We start from the raw sequence: 18825 nt of genomic DNA, 5'->3' as shown, positions 1-18825 counted from the left end.
TAATGTGTGCAACATCTAGCTTGTTCATTCAAAATTCTGCTATTTGTCAATGTTTTTGACGTCATGTTGATACCATCGTGATGCCAAGAATGTAAACTGGCATCCCAAAAGATGCTGTCATTATTCCATACAAACAAACATTCTTGTCAATTTATTTAGCACAGTTCTGCTATGGTTACCATTTTTTTTTTTTGTCTAGCCAAGTAAGCAACTACCCTGTATCCATAGGTGACGATTGGAAAGAGACTCTATAATTCCCAAGTAGGACATTTAAAATAAATAGAAACATTTTTGGATGTGGTTTAGTGGTACAAAGTACCCCATATCGTTCTTGTAATCACGTTCTCCCCCCAACTTTTCAGTTTAGCCTTTGTGTCTACAGTCGTCCCTCCCATGGTATCACAACAAGACGTTTGACATGTATGGAAATTGAAGGGTCTGGCATAACTTGACGCGTTGTGGGATATCAACCCCTTTTTATGCATTTTTTTGCTGAGAATCTGCTATATTTTAAACCCGTTCTACGTAAAAGCTACCCCAGCCAATAAAAAAACGCCAATTTCAGTCTCGTTCCTAACCTGCCTTCAAGGAAAGCTGCTCGTTTATCATTTTACATTGTCAGAAAAAAAGAAAGGGGGAGGGGATGCAGAAATGACGACGTATGATATACAAGAGCTTCCACCCCCAAAAAAAAATAATTTAATTCTTAGAATCTTTAGAGTCTATTTTTTTTTAAATAACAAAAAACAAATACATAACAGAATTAAAGCTGCCATGGAAAGTGAAAAACATGGAAAATCCTTAAAAAGAGTGTCACTTGTAAAAGCAGTGAGTGACGCCATAAAACACGAAATTCAAATTCCATATTTGACCACTTTTTTGTTTTTTTTTGTTTTTTTTTAACTCTCTTTTTTTTAATATATTGTCGGTAGCTTGTCATTATCGTTTTTGACCGTTGATTTTATAACAGTGACAATGACTAACCAACCGGACCAGAATGTGCTGCGGTGCACAAAGCAACTGTATACAAACCTACAATTAAAAGAAAGGTACCAATTGCTTGAAAGTAACACCAGTAGCCGGCCTCAAGAGGTGACAAAGATGGAGAGCCTTTTGGCTCTGACTGACAAGACGACCTTGAACAAGTTCATTCGAACTTTTTTCAGCTGGAATCCTCCCAACAATCGCAAAAAAAATCTGCAAGACTTCATCACCTTGTTGGATAAAGAAATAGAATCGCTCGGTACGTAGGACAACCTTTCACTTTTTTTTTTTTTGACAACTCACTGTTTTTTTAACGTGTTTTTTTTAGCCATTGGAGATGATCTAGATGATTCCGATTTTGGAGAGGACTTTAACGAGGCATGTTTTGACATTGCTGAACCAGCCTCCAAGAAGAGAGCGTTGGAAATAGTAGCCGCGCCTGCTACAAAACCCAAGAAATTGAAAATAACTCCCAATCCACCCGCACCTCCACCCGCCCTCATCAATCCGCTGGAATGTTTTCGAGAAGATTCTTCCTCACAATACAACGTCATCTGCAGTCCTTCCTCAGGTATAAAATTGTTTGCAAACGTACCATACATCACATTGTATGAAATCGCCCGATTTTTACAATCATGTAAAGTCTCGTGGGACCAAATCCCCTTTGATGCATTTCAGATGTTTTTAAATACGGCTAACACTGAACCAAAAAAACTATACGATGTCATGATGAAGTGGAATCAGGAAGTCAGACTTGGTTTGAAGTTAAATGGATTGGCTTATACTTGCATGGAACGATGCCCTGAAAACGTATATGCCTATATCGCCAGGATGAAAAAGGAAGCCGAACAAGCCGCCCTTACTGCTTCAACTCCTAATCCAACCACACCCATCACACCCAAACAGGTTATGACCATGTCACCTGTCTCACCTTCACCATCAATCACGACTACAGTTTCCACAGCAGCAGCCAAAAAGGAATCAAAGTTAAAGAACAGAATGATTCATTTTAGTGGCATGATCCAATTTAAAGTAGTGAGCAGTCCACCCACCATTACGCTAAGAGCGCCCAAAGTTGAAGCATCGAATCGTCTTTTTCGTAAATTTGGTCATGATCGATTCTTAGAGTTAAAATTGGCAAAATCAAGTAGTCCATTCCTCATTCGAAAGCACAAGGATTATTTCTTAAAGTCCTTCCTACTCATGCATCGCACCTTTCGATTCTTGTTTGTAAAGGACGATACCGTGATCTTATTTGCAACAGAAGGTATCGGTCTTGAGCCCATGTCGATTCAACAAGTGATTGATTGGCATATGCCCATCACTGAAAACTGGGCCATGACCATGAGCAAGTACGCCAGTCGAATGTCCTTAGGTTACAGTAGCAGTATTCCAACCCTTGTTTTCAAACCCGACGAGATCCGCTATGTGGATGACATTTATGCCAATGGTGTGACGAGCGATGAAACACTATGTATGACGGACGGTTGCGGCATCATTTCTCCATCCGCCATGAAAATGATTATGGGCTGTCAAGCCACGGACGAACTCCCCTGTGCAATTCAGGGTCGTATTGCCGGTGCCAAAGGCATCTGGATCATCTCACCCGACCTAGATTTTACAAGTGGAAACTATATTGAAATCCGCAAGAGTCAGGACAAGTTCAAGACGGGTTTACCCCAAGAAGATTTAGGATTAGATCCACTTCATTATACCTTTGATCTCGTCAAAAACTCCATCTGCGTATACCCATCCAATTTGAACACTCAATTTATTCAGTCATTATCAGCAGGCGGTGTCCCCACCGAGGTCTTCGTCGAGATCCTAAAGGAATACATTCATCGATTAGCAGACATCGTGACAGAGAATCAAAACGTCAAGATCCTGAGAGACTGGGTTTCAAAGACAGGTAATATCATGAACAGTCGATGGGAAAGTGAGGAAAATACCGAAAAGGGATTATGGCACGATATAGCTTCGGGTGAGGATGAAAATGACAGTGGTATCTTTAGTATGGCTCCCTTCTCTCCTCAGAACGGAAACCATGATGACGAGAGCTTCACCAGCTCCAACGTACTCGATGAAAAAGTTTCCACCAGTTTCCCCGCCTTACAAGCTGACGCTGAGGTCAAAAGGAATAATTATAACAAGATCAACAAATTCTCGGGTTTCCCCGCTGGTCTGCATGAATCTATCGTGCGTTTGTTGGATGCTGGTTTTGATCTATCCAATGCTTATGTAGCAACACGTGTGACCATGGTCTTTCGTCAAGTCATGCAAGCCATTACCATCAAGTACAGGATCGAAGTGCCGCAATCATGTACAATCACTTGTGTGCCTGATCCAACCAATACACTCGAACCAGGTGAAGTCTTCTTACAACTATCCAGCCGTAAAAAAGATGAAAAGACAGGTATTCGTGCCGGTCAAATCTTGGGTGATGTCATTGTCACTCGTAATCCATGTGGTCTGAAAAGTGATGTTCAAAAGGTGAAAGCAGTGGATTGTACGGCTTTGCGTATGTATACAGATATCATTATCTTTTCTGTGAAAGGCGATGTCTCATTAGCAAGTCAATTGAGTGGTGGTGATTATGATGGTGATATTGTAAGTCGAAGGATGAGTTTTCCTTGCTAAAAAAAAAAAAAAAAAAAAAAACGGGAGAGGTTCTAATTGTGTTATATTAGGTTTTCTGTTGCTGGGACGAACGTATTGTGAAACCTTTTAAATCATCTGCCGTGCCCAAAGAATCGGAGCGAGTACAAAACGCCTTTCAAAAGGACAAATCTACACTGGGACAAGAAATTGGAGCCCATTCGAATGCAGAATATGCGATACAAAACAGTTTTATCTCGGTCACTTTACCGGATGGCACGTTGGGTGTTTACGAGAATTGGAGAACAGTGCTTGCAGAGCTTCGATCGTTGGACGACCCTGATGTGATCTATCTGGCGCATATGTGTGCTAAATTAGTGGATGCACCTAAACAAGGGCTACGATTAACCGCCACCACCAGCAGTCGAGATCGTACGAATTTCTCCAAGATAGCCTATCCAGCATGGTTCATGGATAAAAAGAACAAACAGCGTGAGACGAATATGCGAAGTTATAAAGAAGTTAATAACGTATATACCATGCATGATGCACCATGTGTGACAACCATGGATCACATGTACGACACGCTACTCAAGGAGACAGCAGCATTCACGAGATATTCTCGTAGTCTTTTCTGTGATGAGGACGTGCCTTACAAGGATGTTGATCTTACCGCGCCTTGGAGTAAAGCAACACAAAATGCTAAAACCTTGGGAGGTCAAGATCTGGTGGACGACTTGGACTTGATTGCTAAAACCATTCGACAAAACAGAGAAGCTTATACCACACAATGCGGCGAATTTCAAAGCCAAAGAGCCCACTACATGGACAATATCCGTAATCCAAGTCGATATCAAGCCAATAAATTTATTGATGAATTACAGAGTCGGTTCAATAATTACCTTGAGCTAGAGGAGTACTTTGCAAAGGATTACATGGACACACCGGACCCACTGGTGTTCAAATCATCCATCCTTAAATTCGACGTCGAGGCCAATAGCGGTAAAATGTTACAGGTCCTAAAAGCCAGTTACGCCTACACCTTGACCATCTCCTCAGATAAATACAATAAGTACTGCTATATCGTTGCGTACGATGTTTTGAGAAGAATTAAAGCAGATGCCTGTGCTTCCCTCAATAAAGAAAACGGTCTGGGTGAGTCCGTGTCGGTTTCTACCTATAAGGCCTTTAATCTCGATAGGAAGTATTTACGAAGAATCAAGGAAACCGCTTTTGTGGAGAAGGGCGTAGAAAAAGTGCGCTTGTTACCGGACTTGATTCAGCACAAGCAGTAAAAAAATAAATCAAAAGTTATCCCCCCTCTTACAGTAAACGTGTCTTGTAACAAGCTTGTCTCTCTTTTTTTTTTTTTTTTTTTTTTTTTTTTTTTTTTTTTTTTGTTAAATAATAAAAGATGGTGGTTCCTTTTTTATGTTGATTATTAAATGATGTAGAAAAAAATGTAGCTTGAACAACGTTTTCGTCTGAAAAAAACTGCGTCGTCCTAAAATCAAGATGAAGAACGTCTGCAAGGTTTTTTACATGGGAAAGATGTTGGCTTCTCTTTTTCAAAGATTATTAAATTGTAAGAATTGTAGATTGAACAACGTCTTTAACATAAAAGTCCTTTAAGAAACGCGTCGTCTTAAAGACAAGTTAAAGAAAGTTTAATAGAGACACGTGATGGATAAGCGAACGTAATCATGATGGAGAGATTAAATGAAGGTGATGAATCTTTAAGAAGTTGTAAACGAATAGACATGCAAAATAAAACGATTTAAAGATATTTTTTTTTTTTTTTTTTTCATTTTCATTATTTTAAATAAAAGGCTCTTGCGAGCCTGCAAAAAATTGCTACCGCGCTCCGAAAAGCACTGTAGACGGGTATTGGTTGTAGTTTTCAACCAGCAATAAACCAGAATCAGTATGAACCTCACTTTCGTGGTTTTGCCCGAGCACAAGAATAGAGAACCACATTTTTTGCAAACTTTGGCCCCCTTTTTATACCTTTTCTTTTTCAAAAATTTTTTTTTCTCGCCGTGACCGGCGATGATCAAATGATCTTTTTCGTGACTTGTGAAATACTACTGGATAGAGTGACGGCATTTTTTTTTGCTTAGCATCTGTAGTTTTCATCTCATTGGCCCTCCCCTTACAGCCAATAATGTGATTTCATCTTTTTTGATACAAATACATTTTTTTTTTTTTTTTTTTTTTGGATACACACGTCGTAAATAAACAAAGGATTTTATTATTGGAGTCATTAAGAACAACGCGCAGAGAAAAAAAAAAGATGGACGTGAAAGCTTTATTCAGATTTTATTTATTATAGTCGATAAGAACAACGCGCAGACAACAACAACAAAAAAAAAAGAAAGAAATATTTACTTGGGTAAAGAGAACTGAAAAGAACCTATTGCTTTTCTTTTTCGTTCATTTCAACAAGATGAGCTTCTTTTAACGTAAGCGACTTCTTCAAATTATCAATATCCGTCTCAAAACGTTTCTAAACAACAACAAAGAGTATTAGCTTTTTTTAAGGTAGAAAGGCACGTGTTAAAATAGAGGTTGTTACCTTGAGCATGGCGTTGGGTGCGGTAGACAAATCCCGTGTTTTTCTTTGAATCGCCTGTTTAAGCTCTGCAATCTCTTGTCGTTTTTGTTCTAGTGATATGTTAATACCCCATCATCTGAAGATAGATGTGTCCATATTATTTACCTATTTCACCAGTTTGAGCTCCATCCTCTTCATCATCGTCTTCTTCAGACTCATCCTCGTCCTCATCTTCATCATCATTATCATCATCATCTTCATCCTCATTATCCTCTTCTTCCATTTCTTCAAGATCACGATCAATAGCAGCAGCCAAATCTTCATCACTTTCACTCTCATCATCGCTATCATCAATATCAATATCTTGAGTCCCGATATCCGACTCATTTTCTCCTTCCATTTCTCGGTTATCCACTACCTCTGTTTTGTTTTTTAAAAAAAAAAGATGAATTCATTAGAGACTAGGCTATAATTATCATAAGAAAGATAGTTTACCATATTGTACATCTTCAGCTGTAGCATCCACTTCGAGTAACCGTTCTACCTCTCTCTCGACTTCTTCAATAGCCTAATTATAGAAGAGGGGGTTTATAAAATGAAAAAAAAAATGTGTTTTCTATCCCCAATGGATATTCTTTTCTATTTACTCGTTTCGATAACTTCTTTCTGAATCTTCGCTGTCTGACGTGTTTGAGAGGAGGCGTGAGGCCATGAGGAAAATTATAAGGATCTGTCTCGAGCCTTCCATTTATCTGAGGTATAAACGGTTCACTGCCTGATGTAGGATCCACCAACAACATTTGAGAAATATCCGCCACTTTGTAAAACTGCTTTTTATCCAACGTCTTTTGTGATTCAATAATCGTGGGCAGGTCAACGAGTTGTACATCGTATTTACGTCCTTCGAAATTGAATTGACCTTTTCGATTATCTATGACCGGTTCCACCCTATTTATTTAATACTTGACCTTCATTGTATACATTTTTTAATAATAAAAAAAAACCTTTAAATTGAAGCTTGACGTCTTCGGGAATCTCTCTCTTTTTCACCATTTCATGTAATCGATCACATAATTCACCTTCTGGCACTCGAAAAATCATTTGCTCTTCCATGGCAGCTTCTGGATCGTCTTCCTCCTCAGACCCATTATTCGTGTGTCCGTTCATGTGATGGTTGGATTCCACATGATGCGCTCCCTTGGCGGTTAATTTAATTTTCAACGTCTTGTCTTTTCTAGCTCCATCGGCTTTAGGTTGTCTTGGTCTTCGAATCTTGACCTTGGTTTCTTTTTGTGAACTTGAAGCATCCATGATATATATATATATAAAAAGAGTAAAGAGAAAGGTCAAGTGACGCGCTTTTTTTTTTTTTTTTGCGTACCTTTCCTTCCCCCCCCCCCCTCTCTCTCTCTTTCTCTCTTTTATATACATATATAATGTCGTTTGGGTTGAATTTAAAAGCACTTATTTCAAAAGCAACAGACGAATACAAAGATATTGCTACCAAAGACCCGATTGTTGAAAGCACAGAAGACGGTACCAGTCGAGGTGAAGTGCTGGATCGCATACTAGCTCAACAAGCCGTCGAGAAAGCAGCATTATGGGACAAACTTTACCAGGTTTTATATCCAACCCGTCTCACACCCAAGTTCCCTTAATGACTAATTGTGTCTGCAAAAAAAAAAAAAAAAAAATAGCTTGAACATGAACGTTTCGAAAGCATGGACCATGTTGTGTTTGGTCCTCCTGTGCCTAAAGACAGAAAAGAACTCGAAACCATCATGACCCTCGATCAACATATTGTAGAAAAACTCGATGCTGAACTAGAGAAACTCAACCTGGACGATCGTCCCAACGACGATTTATTGGAAATAGAATACAGAGATAAATTACAGTCTGAAGTCAATCACCTGGAACAAACACTCGTCTATTTGAACCAAGAATTAAAAAATATCATGCAAGCTTCTCAAACGTAAACTTTAGACACATATTTTGTTGTTATTGAAAGCTCATACAATAGTAAAACTCTCTTTTTATATATATATATACAGTGAACAAACCGTCTTGGAAGAATGCATTGCTTCCAATAAACTACTACTGCAGGTGGAAAGTCATTACACAGATGAATTAGAGGACAACCAAAAATCCACAGATCGATTAGCAGCGGAATTCGCCCTATTACAGAAAAAATATGTCGAAAGTTTACAGGATATATCTGATTTTCTAGATGAATACTATCCTCCTCATCCAGTCGACAGTGATTTTTTAACCTCAGACGAATGCGATTTAAAGAAAGTCATTGAGGTTCGTTTTTTATTGATTATGTAGATATACACAGAGCTTTTTAAGTAATCGTCCATCATTAGCATCTTTTAAACAGAGCCTTTACACATCCAGAAAACCCTTACATCGCATTAAGACCAGGTACCTACTGGTCACCGTACATTGAGACTTTAATCAATGCCCGTATAGCTCACTACCATCCCGAAGACCAAAACCTGCTTGGCTTAACAGACCATCGATTATTTTAAAAAAAAAAAACCCCATTTTTTTATTTATTTTAATTAAAGAACGCCTTAGCAAAACTAGGTCTGGCTGTTTGTTTTAAATAATAATCCTTTAAAGCGGGCTTGTCCTTTAAGATGTCTTTGTCCAATTTACCCATTAACCAATAAAGAATGGCGGTGACATACACATCGGCCAGTGTATGTGAATGATTGCGCACCAAGCATCCGTCGTTTTCCTTCAAAGTACGCTCTGTGTCACACAACAAGCTTTCCAATCCAGCCTTGTGCTTCAAATAAGTCGAATGATTCAACAGCAGATCCGCTCGGTCGTCATGCACATCCAGACGAACGAGATACTTTTCTTTTAAGGTGGGTTCTTCCTCCATAGACTTTAATAACTGTTGACGGGATTGGTTTAAATTGGCTTCAATTCCAGTCGTATCCTGTGTGCTGCTTTTTTTGCCAGCCACCAAAGATAATACGCGCACCTGTCTCCATTGCTCCACCACCTTTAATACGTTTGGATCATCCGCCGAGAACACCGGTGTGGGTCCGAAGCATGTATCCAAATGACGTGCGATGGCAAGAGAATCAGGAATAGGTTTTCCTAAATGAATCAAGGTAGGTACTTGTCCCTTTGGGTTCAATTTGATGTACCAAGGTGCATTGTTGTCAATACCCATCTGAAGAGGCTTGAATTCAAACTGATCCTGGATACCCTTTTCACATAGCAACAGGACAGCTACATTAGAGAACACAGAGATAGGATTGTAATAGAGTATATTATCACTGAATACTTGAGACATGGTTGAGTAGTTAGGAGAAGAAGATGAATAGATCCCTTCCCACCCTTTTCCTGGCCTTTTATATATATATATACCCTTGGCTTGTTATTGGTTAACTCTTTTTTTTTCCCAGTAGGGCTAAAAGAAAAATACGGGTTTTTTTTGGGACGATGACTGCATGAATTTTAAAAAAAGATGTTTTTTTAAACAATGGGTTATATGGTTCGAATAGCATTTTAATTAAAAAAAACAAAAGGGTTCCCTGATACAAACCTGCCTGACAATTATTTTGACACCTCTTTCATAACAACCAAGCGATCTCTTTTTATTACTTGCAGTAGACTTGCTCTTACTGTGACGTAAGGTTGAAATAGTCACCAAAACAAACAGTTTTCTAGAAGCTTAAATGACTGATTTTTTAGTCATCTATTTTAGTCCAGAGCCATGTTGAATTACTTTAACTACACCATGCGCGGGAAAAAAAAAATACTTGGTTTTCTTTCTCCAAAGAAAAAAGATATAATCACGTTGTATTAATGTATAAAAAAAGAGATCCTTCTCATAAATAGAGACATCTTATGATGTTTATTACTCCAACTACGTCAGTGTGTTTACTCGCACAGACCAGATGGAAGCTTCCTTTCTCTATTTTTCCTGTTCCAGACCCTCTCCTCAAATCTCTACCCTTTTTTTTTTTTTTTGAACATCTACCTTTTTTTTTTATTGACAAGATTCGACTGCTTTTAATTCAGGTTACTACTTTCCCCCCTTAAAGCACCTTCATCCTGTGTATATGTGTTTGCTTTGGCTACACAAAAGATTCAAAATTGGGTATTTTTTCCCCTTTTTGGCAACTCTCTCTTGTTTTCAAGCGGAGAGAATCACCCTCATCCCTTTTCCCACGTAAATAAAGTACTGGGCAACCTTTTTCTTTTTTCGCGTATACTAGATAAAAAAAAAAAAAAATGGCTGCTGTACGTTCTCTTTCAAGCCGTCTTTCTCGCTTTGCATTGTATGAATGCACCACAGACTTATCTCACTTGAGCACCCACGAACATGCTGCTCTTAAACATTTAGTGAAAGCAGGCACGTATTTGGACCAATTGTATATGAGACAAGCCTGGTCTGGTAATGAAGCCCTTCGTACCAAGTTGCATGCCGAGGGTAATCAAGAATTATGTACCTTGTTTGAAATGTATAAAGGTCCTTGGGTAAGCCCTTCTTCGATCACATAAGAAAGACAAAGAAAAAGTACTGACAAAAAATGTTTGGGCGGTGGGGGGAAAATAGGCTCGTGAGGACGATAATGTACCTTTTATTGAGGGCGTACCTGAACGTCCTGAAGGAGGAAATTTTTACCCTCAAGATATGAAGAAATCCGAATTCGAAGCATGGGTTGATACTTTATCAGAGACAGAGGCTGAGCAAGCCAAAAGTTACTACACTGTGGTTCAAAAGAATGCCGAAGACGAATTTGAATCCGTACCTTATTCTGAAGCTTATGCTGATTTATTAAAACCCGCTGCTCAATGCTTGCGTGAAGCCGCTCAGGAATTACAACATGTTCAAGTCAAGGGTGAAGGTGTGCCTATCCATCAATTTTTGTCCTCGCGTGCAGATGCCTTTGAATCCAACGATTATCTTCCCTCTGAATTAAATTGGCTTCGTCTGGGTAAAGGCAACAAACTGGAAGTCACAGTGGGTCCCTATGAACAATACACCGATGCCTTATTCACCTTGAAAAGTGCCTTTGAATTCTACATCCATGTCCGTGATGACCATTCTTCTGGTTTGCTCGAGAAATTCTCGGATCTTCAATACGTAGAAGATGCTTTACCCATTCCCGAGAAATACCGTAACAAGGATTTGGTAGCGGCTCCCATTGTCGTTGTCAATCAGTTGTTTGCCGCTGGTGATGTCGCTGTTCCCATGACAGCAGCCTATAATCTTCCCAACGATGAACGCGCTATTCAAAAGGGTGGCTCTAAACTCGTATTGATCAAGAATGTGCAAGAAGGTAAATTTGACAAGGTCTTGACACCCATTGCCTCTCAAGTGCTTGCTAAAGACCAATTGGTCCATTTGACCAAGGATGCTTTTACCACCCATGTGTTATTACACGAAGTTTGCCATAGTAACGGACCTCATCATACCTTGGATGGTCATACGGTAAGATCCAAACTTCAAGAATATCACTCTGCTTTGGAAGAAGCCAAGGCAGATATTGCCGCTTTATTTGCTGCTGATTTAATGGTGGATCGTGGTACCATTGATAATGTGAGTCAAAAGGAATTCTGGGTGACCTTTTTAGCATCTGCTTTCCGATCCATTCGATTTGGTATTCAAGAAGCCCATGGATTAGGTCAAGCCATCCAATTGAATTATTTGGTAGAGAAGGGCGGGTTCGCATGTGATGGAGAGACGAAATTGTATCGTGTGGATTTTGAAAAGATTCGTGAGGCCGTGTCTGATTTGACTCGAGATATTTTAATCCTTCAAGGTGATGGAGATAAGCAAGCTGTGGATGCGTTTGTTAAAAAGTATGGTGTACTTCATCAAGATACAAAGGATGCATTGCAGCGTATTGATCATGCTGGTATTCCCGTTGATATTCGTCCTATTTATCCTCTTCAAACTACAGCATAAAACCCTCTTCCTCCTTCCTTTTTTTTTCAACTAATTAAAAAGAATCTCTCTTTTTTTTTTTTATTACAAATCATCACCAAATTCTTGTAACATTAAATTTAATGCAGCTCTAGCTTCTTCATCATCTTCTTCCTCTTCATCGTGTCCCCTTTCTTCTTCCTCTAATTCGTCTGCGAATCGACGTTTAAATATAGATTCTAGTTCTGAAAATGTATGGATCGGTCCTGGTTCCTTCTCGACTGATTGAGTGCTGTGATGACAATCATCTGTATCATCACCATCGTTGGTCAGTGTATCTTGTGCATCGGATAAAGTGGTGTTATTCTGTCGTGTAGTGTTATTCTGTTGTGTGGTGTCACTCCGTTGTTGTAGGGTGGGGTACGCTGTAGCATAAACGGGGGACTTCACTGCATCGTCTGCAACTTCAGGTTCCACTGCAGTGTCCGTAACTAAAGGCTCCACGGCTAGAAGCTCCTCTGTAGGTGTTGGTAGTTCGGGTATCTGTACTTCATCTGTCTGTATATGTTGATCTTCCTTTCTTGTAAATAGCGGTGCAACACCCAGCGTTTCATTTACTTTTATCCTCTTCATTCTCTTTAAATATTTCTCGTCTTCCTGCAACCAAAAAAAAAAAAAAAAAAAAGCCTGTTAAACAATAGTGCATTTCAGAGTAGCTAGTTTTTTTTTTTTTTTACCTTGAGATCCTCGAGTTTTTGTACCCATTGTGCTTTTAAATGTTTCAAAAAGTCTTGTTGATCAGCGAGATTAGAGTACAATCTTTTCGAGCGTATACTAATGGGCAAAAGGGTGAGTCCAAGCTTATTGAAGAAGAAAGAAGAGAAAGAACGTACGAATGAATGGGTATGCCAGGAGGATATCGTGTTGATCTAAGAGGGAAAAACCCAGCATTGCTGTCATTGGAGGTATGCATATCGTTTTTTAAAGCAAAAAAAAAAAAAAAAAAAAAAAAAAAATAGATGGCCCCTCAACCCGTTTAAAATTACTGCCTCTCCAAAAAAAAAAAAAAAAAAAAAAGAAAATTCTTTGAATTGTTTTGATGCAGTCCAAAGGGAATCTATTTTCCGAGTTATTTTCTTATATAAATCTCCCCCTTCTCTCTTTGTCTCCCCCCCTTTTTTTTAAATACAAAAAAAAATGAGTCGATTGAACGAGGTACTATCATACATAAAAGCGTGTTTGCTCATTTAACAAACATTTTATTTTTTAAATAAAAAAAGGTGAAACAGCGAAATACATTTGAAGCACGTTATGAGAAATTGTACACATTGGGTAAAGGAAATTTTGGTAAAGTCTATTTAGCCGAAGATAGAAAATCAGGGCAGCAGGTACCCAAACAAAAAAAAAAAAATATTTACCATGCATACATCTATTAAAAAACAGGCAAATAAATTATAGTACGCCGTCAAGGTAGTCGATAAAAAACTATTCAAATCTGGTGACCAAAAGCAACATGCGCAACGGGAACAAATGATATGCGAAACATTTGCTAGTGGATTAAATCACAAACATATCGCTCAAGTCCATGAAGTTCTCACTGAAAATGATTCCATCTATGTCGTTATGGAATACGTGGAGGGCGGTGAGTTGTTTGATAAGATAAAACAGTCTAAAGGTTTGGCTGAACCAACTGCACGAAGGTGGTTTCGTGAATTAATTGAAGCCGTCGAATACATTCATGATGTAACAAACCCATTTTTTCTTTTCTTTTCTTATACTATAAACTCACCTTTTTTTTTTCCCACTCATAGCACAATATTGTTCATCGAGATTTGAAGCCTGAAAACGGTACTTTATCTCTCCATCTAACACATAAACGCATGACTAACCCTACTTTTTTTTTTTAAAAAAAAAAGTCTTGATTGACAAGACGCAGAGTATCAAGCTATGTGATTTCGGATTTGGTAATGTAGTAAGAGAACAACATGAGGTACTAAGTACCTACTGTGGCAGTCCATTTTATGCAGCCCCTGAGATGGTGACAGCTACTCCGTACCGCGGTCCTCCGGTTGATCTCTGGAGCTGTGGTGTGATACTCTATGCGATGTTGACGGGTTCTTTACCCTTTCAAGGTGACGAGATGCCACAGCTATTTCAAAAGATCAGCCGAGGCCAATACACGATTCCATCGTATGTGACACGGGATGCCAGTGACCTGATACAGCGGTTATTATGTCGAGATGCAAGTGAGCGTATCACAGCTAAAGATTGTTTATTGCATCCATGGCTGATGCCACCTACCATGACACGTTGTTCTTTATTCACATCATCACAACTGACCTTGAGTAGTCGCTTGACGAATTTCTCGAACCGAAAGAAAGTAGGTGTCTTTTCCGAGGGTTCCTCCCTTTCCATGACAACCTTACATGAATCGACGGCCAAGGCAACGAGTTTACATACAACGGTGTGTTCTACCCTGACGTCGGAAAAGAAATTGATGCGCACATCACGCTTCTTTAAGAGGATCTTTAAAAAGAAATCACAAGTCGCTCCGCTCATGGATCATCATGATGAGAAACGATTGATAAAATCAAGATTTATCGGTCGATTTAAAGGATTCTTCAAAAGTTCGTTTCAAAAACGTATCACATAATAATTTATTGGTTTTATATAAATAATTGTAGTTTCCTTTTTACGTTGTGTGTACATATTTTTTTCATTTCTCTCTATTTTTTTTTTCTCTTTTAAATAAAAAAAAATAAAATTCATCTTCTCTTTACTCTTCCTTCAAGATGTTCTTTCTAATGAAACTGGAAACAGTCTCAAAGACAACCAAAAGAATACCACCACTAACAAAAAAAAAAAAAAAAAAAAAGGAGCATTAGTGCACGCCCAAACCATTAAACTTTTTTTTTTCTTCTCATTAGTTTACCCGGGACCCAATCTCAAAACCTTGGGAGTGAAACCTCTATATAATGAAGCGAAACCTTCTTCCTTGGCAACAGTCACCACGGAAGGTAAAGTCCAGTTGTATTTCTTGATACCAACACCGTTATAACTTTGAACACGGGTCTTTACCACATCAAAGGGTGTGTTACAAGCAGTAGCCACAATACCACCACAAGTACCAGCAGCAAAATTAATCATACGTTGCTCACCAGCATCCTTTCATATCGCGTTAGTCTTTCTTATTAACACACACACATGTAGCCCCCCCCCCTTTTTTTTTACCTTGGACTTGGGTAACAAGTCCTTGACCTTGTAAATCAAACCAAAGTAAGCACCGTTCCAAACACCATGACGCCACATGGTAGCTTCCAAACCATTGAACAAGGCAAGTGTACCTTCAGCAGCGATAATCTTTCTGAAAGTATCGGTAGTACCATTGTACTTGCCCAACTAGCACATCCTGTTAGCTTTTTCCCCATAATATAAAAAAAAAAAAAATCCCCTGAATTTATGACTTACGTTGGCTCTGTCTTGCATTCTGACCTTGACGAGTTCAAAAGGGACGATCAAGAAGGCTTCAGTGATACCAGCACTGACACCGGTCATGACAGACAAGGATTGAGTGACCTTTTCAAATCCAAAGAGCTTTTTGTAAAGGGTGGTATATTGTTCGTTGGCAGCAAACTTGGTAGCACGCTTGGGTGCTTCTACCATGATGGGAGCAGCAATACCACGGTAAAGAGAAGCAGCACTATCATAATGAGTCACTCCCCATATTTAGTTTATTGGTGGGAGTTTATAATTTTTTTATTTTTTTTATTTTTTATTTTTTTTTACCCTTCGTTCTTGATCATGTTCTTGATGGTCTCGGCGATACCGGTGCTAGCACCTGTACTTAATTGAGCTCTGGTCTTGACAACTGAAAATAAAAAAAAAAATAAAAAAAATTCGTGTTTAGAAACACGTACAAAAAAAACACACACATCATCTCTTCCTTACCATCCAAAGGATACATGACCAAGATTTCGGATACACCGGCAATGGCACCAGCCAAAAATTGGAAACCAAAGGGAAGAGCTATAAAATGAATTAGTCACATCGATTCCTTGTTTATTTCCCCAGCGTACGCACTTTACGTTTTTGGACGGGTTCAGACATTTGAATTTGGAGAAGGGGTTTTTTTATTTTTCAAAAAAAAAGAAGAAAGGGAAGAAAAAGATAATTTAAGGGCACCCAATTTATAAATAATAAAAAAAGATGGCCAACATCTCTCTTCGTTCCCCGCACACATACATATCACACACACACCCAAAAATAAAAGGTGTTTTTTAAAAACCAGTCATGAGATGGTGATCGTAGATTATCCCCCCCCCCCAATCCCATTTGGCAAACACACAAACATAGAAGGACCCTGAATCTTGTTTCATATCCTATCGTCATTTACCAAAATATAACTTTACATTATCTTGCACCATGTTGTCTATAGTAAAGATAGTCCTGATTTCAACTTTTAGGAATCACCACGCCCGGGTTTCCCTTACGGTCCCCCCCCCCTGAGTTTCATTCCCTGTTAGGCGGCACTTTAAGTTTTTTATGCTTTTCACGTAAATAGAAAAAAAAAAAAACTCGCATTACAGGAATTTACTCTTCATTATCACAACTTGAACTTGGTATCAAAACCACCGTAATTTATACATCATTCAAAAAACTACAACAACCATGTGACTATGTCATCATTGACAGCGAGTTCCGTGGGGGGGGGAGGCAGGAATGAATGTGGTCCTATACATTACCGGCGATATCTTAGAAGATAAGGTTTAATGACCGAACACACTATAAACGTGAATACTCATGCATGCAATGGTAAAGGTTAAAAAATTTCAATAGAGGATGATACACATCCACCTAAATCAAGTTCTTCTGTTGTCTTCTATGACTACCTAAAGTATGTCCTCCTACCCACCCCATTCTTTTGTAGGTTCATCCCCCCAAAAAAAAAAAAATGGGATTATCGATTGCTTCAATCGCTCAAAATCAACAGTTTTACAGGTATTCCGAGGATTTGGCTTTTATACCACTGATTAATTTTACATTGCGGAGTAATTCATATATTTCATCATGATATAATAACTATCCCTTATTTATCATTTTTTTTTACGAGACATGAATGAAACCCACACGTTCCTATTTATCTTCTTTTATATGACACGAGTAGTATTATTTATTAAAAAGTATTTCTAAAGTCATCTTGGAGGATATAATATATGCATATAACAATTTTATGTAAATCAATAGCAATACAGTGAAAGATGAGAAGAAAATATAGTTCTTCGATGAGGAAGAGTAAAGAGTTTAACCACAGGTTTCGGTAAGCGGATGAAGTGATTGTTGTATAATCATAGAATCCAACCAACAGTAAAAAAGAAAAACTACTTACTATCCATTACTCAAGATAAATCCCAATTTTAGGTAAAAATGAAAATAAAGAATACTTATTCAAATGAAGAGTATTTATAGGCAAGATCCTATCCTGTTGTATCAGCAAGCCATATTATTATTGACTGCAACAACTGTTAGGTATATGCTTATTCACTTTACATAACAAAATCTTAGACAGACATGAATTTTGTAATGCTATTCATTTTAGGGTATTATAAGCGATATCTTTATACGTGCAAGTTCAATAAAAACAACTTTATTTATTAAATTAATCACTGACTTCTGTAAAAAAATAATCTTTAGATTTGACTACGGCTACCACTCCCCTGTTGTTGGGATGAGGATCCTTCGTCACTTCCAAAATCTTTAATGGATTGATGTTGCAGGTTGCTTTGAACTTTAAGCTGTCATGTTTAAGATTAAAGTATGCCCTAATATGTGAACTAGTATTGTAGTAGAGTTTTATTTTTTTATTTTTTTGGGAAAACATTCTGCTCATGATGTTGAAATCTGGGAAGTTGCCTTGAGTGAATTGGGGATGAGTTTTCATTAAATGAAGATATAATTCTTTTTCTTCATCAGTGTGTACTGGCAAAATAGGGAGTGATGTGCCTTGACATTTGGCAATGAAGTCATTAGAGGACAATGGTGACTTTGAGGCACGAGCTGCAGGAACACAAAGTCTGGATATGTCTTCATAACTTGTAGACCTTTCCTTTATGGCGCTATTATTGTTTGGTATCATTGAGTACTCCTGCATGAAGCTATCGGATAATGAAATAACTACCAAATTCTTCATTTGCAGGATTTCCACACAAGTTGATGTAATCGCGATTAGGATCGTGGTATGATCCTCGATCTTCCATTCCAAGAGAGACTTGAGTTCACCCAGGACTGTAATGACTTTTGTAATCAGTGTTAAATTTGTTTTTGCTGCCGTTATGACGCAATCGATAATCACAAAGCGCATAATTTACGAATTCAACAGAGCAATTCATGAATCCAAATTTTCTTCTGATGTTGTTGTGAGCACCGCCTTCAATCACTCATTGGTCCCTCTGACACATCTGTATATCTGGAATCTATTTTTATCCATAGAAGCCCTTATGATACATGTTAATGTCGTTTACATCAGATATATGGTCAAGTCGAATCGGCCTCAAAACGTTGACAGCTTGTTAATTTCTTGTCACATTGATCATAAAGGAAGAGCTGTTCTTGAACATTTGATATCATGGAAATCACAAAACAGTTTCTTGACAACTGGATGCAGCATCTCAGGAGCCAGTACTACACGGTAAGTACGAGACAAGATCCAAGTGTCATCCCGGTACTTTTTTGGTTTTTTCCTAAAAAAGCCCAAGACTCTTTCCACATTGGCTTTGTCTCAAAAGAGCCAGAAACAAAT

The 18825-nt window shown here is 38.4% G+C and overlaps 9 protein-coding genes across 9 annotated transcripts; 4 read left to right on the top strand and 5 right to left on the bottom strand.

Annotated features, from left to right (window-relative positions):
* Positions 1 to 975: 975 nt before the first annotated feature.
* On the top strand, positions 976 to 4874 carry EV154DRAFT_432660 (RNA dependent RNA polymerase-domain-containing protein; the record flags this gene model as incomplete). The annotated part of the gene is made up of 3 exons (XM_051596684.1): positions 976 to 1243; positions 1313 to 3591; positions 3672 to 4874. 3 exons carry the CDS (start codon positions 976 to 978, stop codon positions 4872 to 4874), a joined length of 3750 nt encoding a protein of 1249 aa, XP_051450425.1.
* Positions 4875 to 5785: 911 nt separating this feature from the next.
* On the bottom strand, positions 5786 to 7519 carry EV154DRAFT_532511 (TAFII55 protein conserved region-domain-containing protein). The gene is made up of 6 exons (XM_051603919.1): positions 7138 to 7519; positions 6781 to 7064; positions 6629 to 6701; positions 6299 to 6553; positions 6155 to 6243; positions 5786 to 6085 (listed from the first exon to the last, which is right to left on the bottom strand). The coding sequence occupies exons 1-6, from the start codon at positions 7442 to 7444 to the stop codon at positions 5993 to 5995; spliced, it is 1101 nt and encodes a 366-aa protein (XP_051450424.1). The 5' UTR covers positions 7445 to 7519; the 3' UTR covers positions 5786 to 5992.
* Positions 7520 to 7543: 24 nt separating this feature from the next.
* Positions 7544 to 8658, top strand: EV154DRAFT_454007 (uncharacterized protein; the record flags this gene model as incomplete). The annotated part of the gene is made up of 4 exons (XM_051597300.1): positions 7544 to 7752; positions 7831 to 8105; positions 8185 to 8437; positions 8500 to 8658. Coding segments are annotated over exons 1-4 (870 nt in total), but the record flags the coding sequence as incomplete, so codon positions are not given.
* On the bottom strand, positions 8656 to 9481 carry EV154DRAFT_532505 (uncharacterized protein). The gene has a single exon (XM_051603918.1). It carries the CDS (start codon positions 9444 to 9446, stop codon positions 8694 to 8696), a length of 753 nt encoding a protein of 250 aa, XP_051450422.1. The 5' UTR covers positions 9447 to 9481; the 3' UTR covers positions 8656 to 8693.
* Positions 9482 to 10326: 845 nt separating this feature from the next.
* Positions 10327 to 12270, top strand: EV154DRAFT_532503 (uncharacterized protein). The gene is made up of 2 exons (XM_051603917.1): positions 10327 to 10636; positions 10716 to 12270. Exons 1-2 carry the CDS (start codon positions 10391 to 10393, stop codon positions 12069 to 12071), a joined length of 1602 nt encoding a protein of 533 aa, XP_051450421.1. The 5' UTR covers positions 10327 to 10390; the 3' UTR covers positions 12072 to 12270.
* Positions 12125 to 13106, bottom strand: EV154DRAFT_532500 (uncharacterized protein). The gene is made up of 3 exons (XM_051603916.1): positions 12923 to 13106; positions 12767 to 12863; positions 12125 to 12686 (listed from the first exon to the last, which is right to left on the bottom strand). The coding sequence occupies exons 1-3, from the start codon at positions 13000 to 13002 to the stop codon at positions 12135 to 12137; spliced, it is 729 nt and encodes a 242-aa protein (XP_051450420.1). The 5' UTR covers positions 13003 to 13106; the 3' UTR covers positions 12125 to 12134.
* Positions 13035 to 14736, top strand: EV154DRAFT_474979 (kinase-like domain-containing protein). Its single transcript, XM_051597969.1, has 5 exons — positions 13035 to 13244; positions 13310 to 13417; positions 13488 to 13772; positions 13841 to 13877; positions 13946 to 14736. The coding sequence occupies exons 1-5, from the start codon at positions 13227 to 13229 to the stop codon at positions 14680 to 14682; spliced, it is 1185 nt and encodes a 394-aa protein (XP_051450419.1). The 5' UTR covers positions 13035 to 13226; the 3' UTR covers positions 14683 to 14736.
* Positions 14658 to 16217, bottom strand: EV154DRAFT_532498 (mitochondrial carrier domain-containing protein). The gene is made up of 7 exons (XM_051603915.1): positions 16115 to 16217; positions 15978 to 16055; positions 15816 to 15897; positions 15498 to 15729; positions 15261 to 15428; positions 14962 to 15194; positions 14658 to 14878 (listed from the first exon to the last, which is right to left on the bottom strand). Exons 1-7 carry the CDS (start codon positions 16134 to 16136, stop codon positions 14806 to 14808), a joined length of 888 nt encoding a protein of 295 aa, XP_051450418.1. The 5' UTR covers positions 16137 to 16217; the 3' UTR covers positions 14658 to 14805.
* A 1468-nt stretch (positions 16218 to 17685) lies between these two features.
* EV154DRAFT_488493 (uncharacterized protein) lies at positions 17686 to 18387 on the bottom strand (the record flags this gene model as incomplete). Its single annotated transcript, XM_051599125.1, has 1 exon — positions 17686 to 18387. One exon carries the CDS (start codon positions 18385 to 18387, stop codon positions 17686 to 17688), a length of 702 nt encoding a protein of 233 aa, XP_051450417.1.
* Positions 18388 to 18825: the final 438 nt, after the last annotated feature.

The sequence above is a fragment of the Mucor mucedo genome, assembly GCF_025094135.1.
Source record: "Mucor mucedo strain NRRL 3635 chromosome Unknown EV154scaffold_252, whole genome shotgun sequence".
Lineage (NCBI taxonomy): Eukaryota > Fungi > Mucoromycota > Mucoromycetes > Mucorales > Mucoraceae > Mucor > Mucor mucedo.
Note: the sequence above shows the minus strand (reverse complement) of the source record. Positions and strands in the feature narration are given on the sequence as shown.

Bases quoted from the DNA above. Each gene is read 5' to 3' on its own strand.
- EV154DRAFT_532503 (XM_051603917.1), top strand. From the start codon at position 10,391: ATGGCTGCTGTACGTTCTCTTTCAAGCCGTCTTTCTCGCTTTGCATTG. The intron at 10,637-10,715 runs GTAAGCCCTTCT...GGGGGAAAATAG, and splicing joins AAATGTATAAAGGTCCTTGG to GCTCGTGAGGACGATAATGT.
- EV154DRAFT_474979 (XM_051597969.1), top strand. The intron at 13,418-13,487 runs GTACCCAAACAA...AATAAATTATAG, and splicing joins ATAGAAAATCAGGGCAGCAG to TACGCCGTCAAGGTAGTCGA. The intron at 13,878-13,945 runs GTACTTTATCTC...TAAAAAAAAAAG, and splicing joins AGATTTGAAGCCTGAAAACG to TCTTGATTGACAAGACGCAG.
- EV154DRAFT_532505 (XM_051603918.1), bottom strand. From the start codon at position 9,446: ATGTCTCAAGTATTCAGTGATAATATACTCTATTACAATCCTATCTCT.
- EV154DRAFT_532500 (XM_051603916.1), bottom strand. From the start codon at position 13,002: ATGCATACCTCCAATGACAGCAATGCTGGGTTTTTCCCTCTTAGATCA. The intron at 12,864-12,922 runs GTACGTTCTTTC...TTTGCCCATTAG, and splicing joins CCTGGCATACCCATTCATTC to TATACGCTCGAAAAGATTGT. The intron at 12,687-12,766 runs GTAAAAAAAAAA...TTTTGGTTGCAG, and splicing joins AAAAACTCGAGGATCTCAAG to GAAGACGAGAAATATTTAAA.
- EV154DRAFT_532498 (XM_051603915.1), bottom strand. From the start codon at position 16,136: ATGTCTGAACCCGTCCAAAAAC. The intron at 16,056-16,114 runs GTAAAGTGCGTA...TTCATTTTATAG, and splicing joins GTCTGAACCCGTCCAAAAAC to CTCTTCCCTTTGGTTTCCAA. The intron at 14,879-14,961 runs GTAAACTAATGA...TTTTTTTGTTAG, and splicing joins GTTTTGAGATTGGGTCCCGG to TGGTGGTATTCTTTTGGTTG.
- EV154DRAFT_532511 (XM_051603919.1), bottom strand. From the start codon at position 7,444: ATGGATGCTTCAAGTTCACAAAAAGAAACCAAGGTCAAGATTCGAAGA. The intron at 6,702-6,780 runs GTAAATAGAAAA...TTCTATAATTAG, and splicing joins GAAAGAAGTTATCGAAACGA to GCTATTGAAGAAGTCGAGAG. The intron at 6,244-6,298 runs GTAAATAATATG...ACATATCACTAG, and splicing joins AGCTCAAACTGGTGAAATAG to AACAAAAACGACAAGAGATT.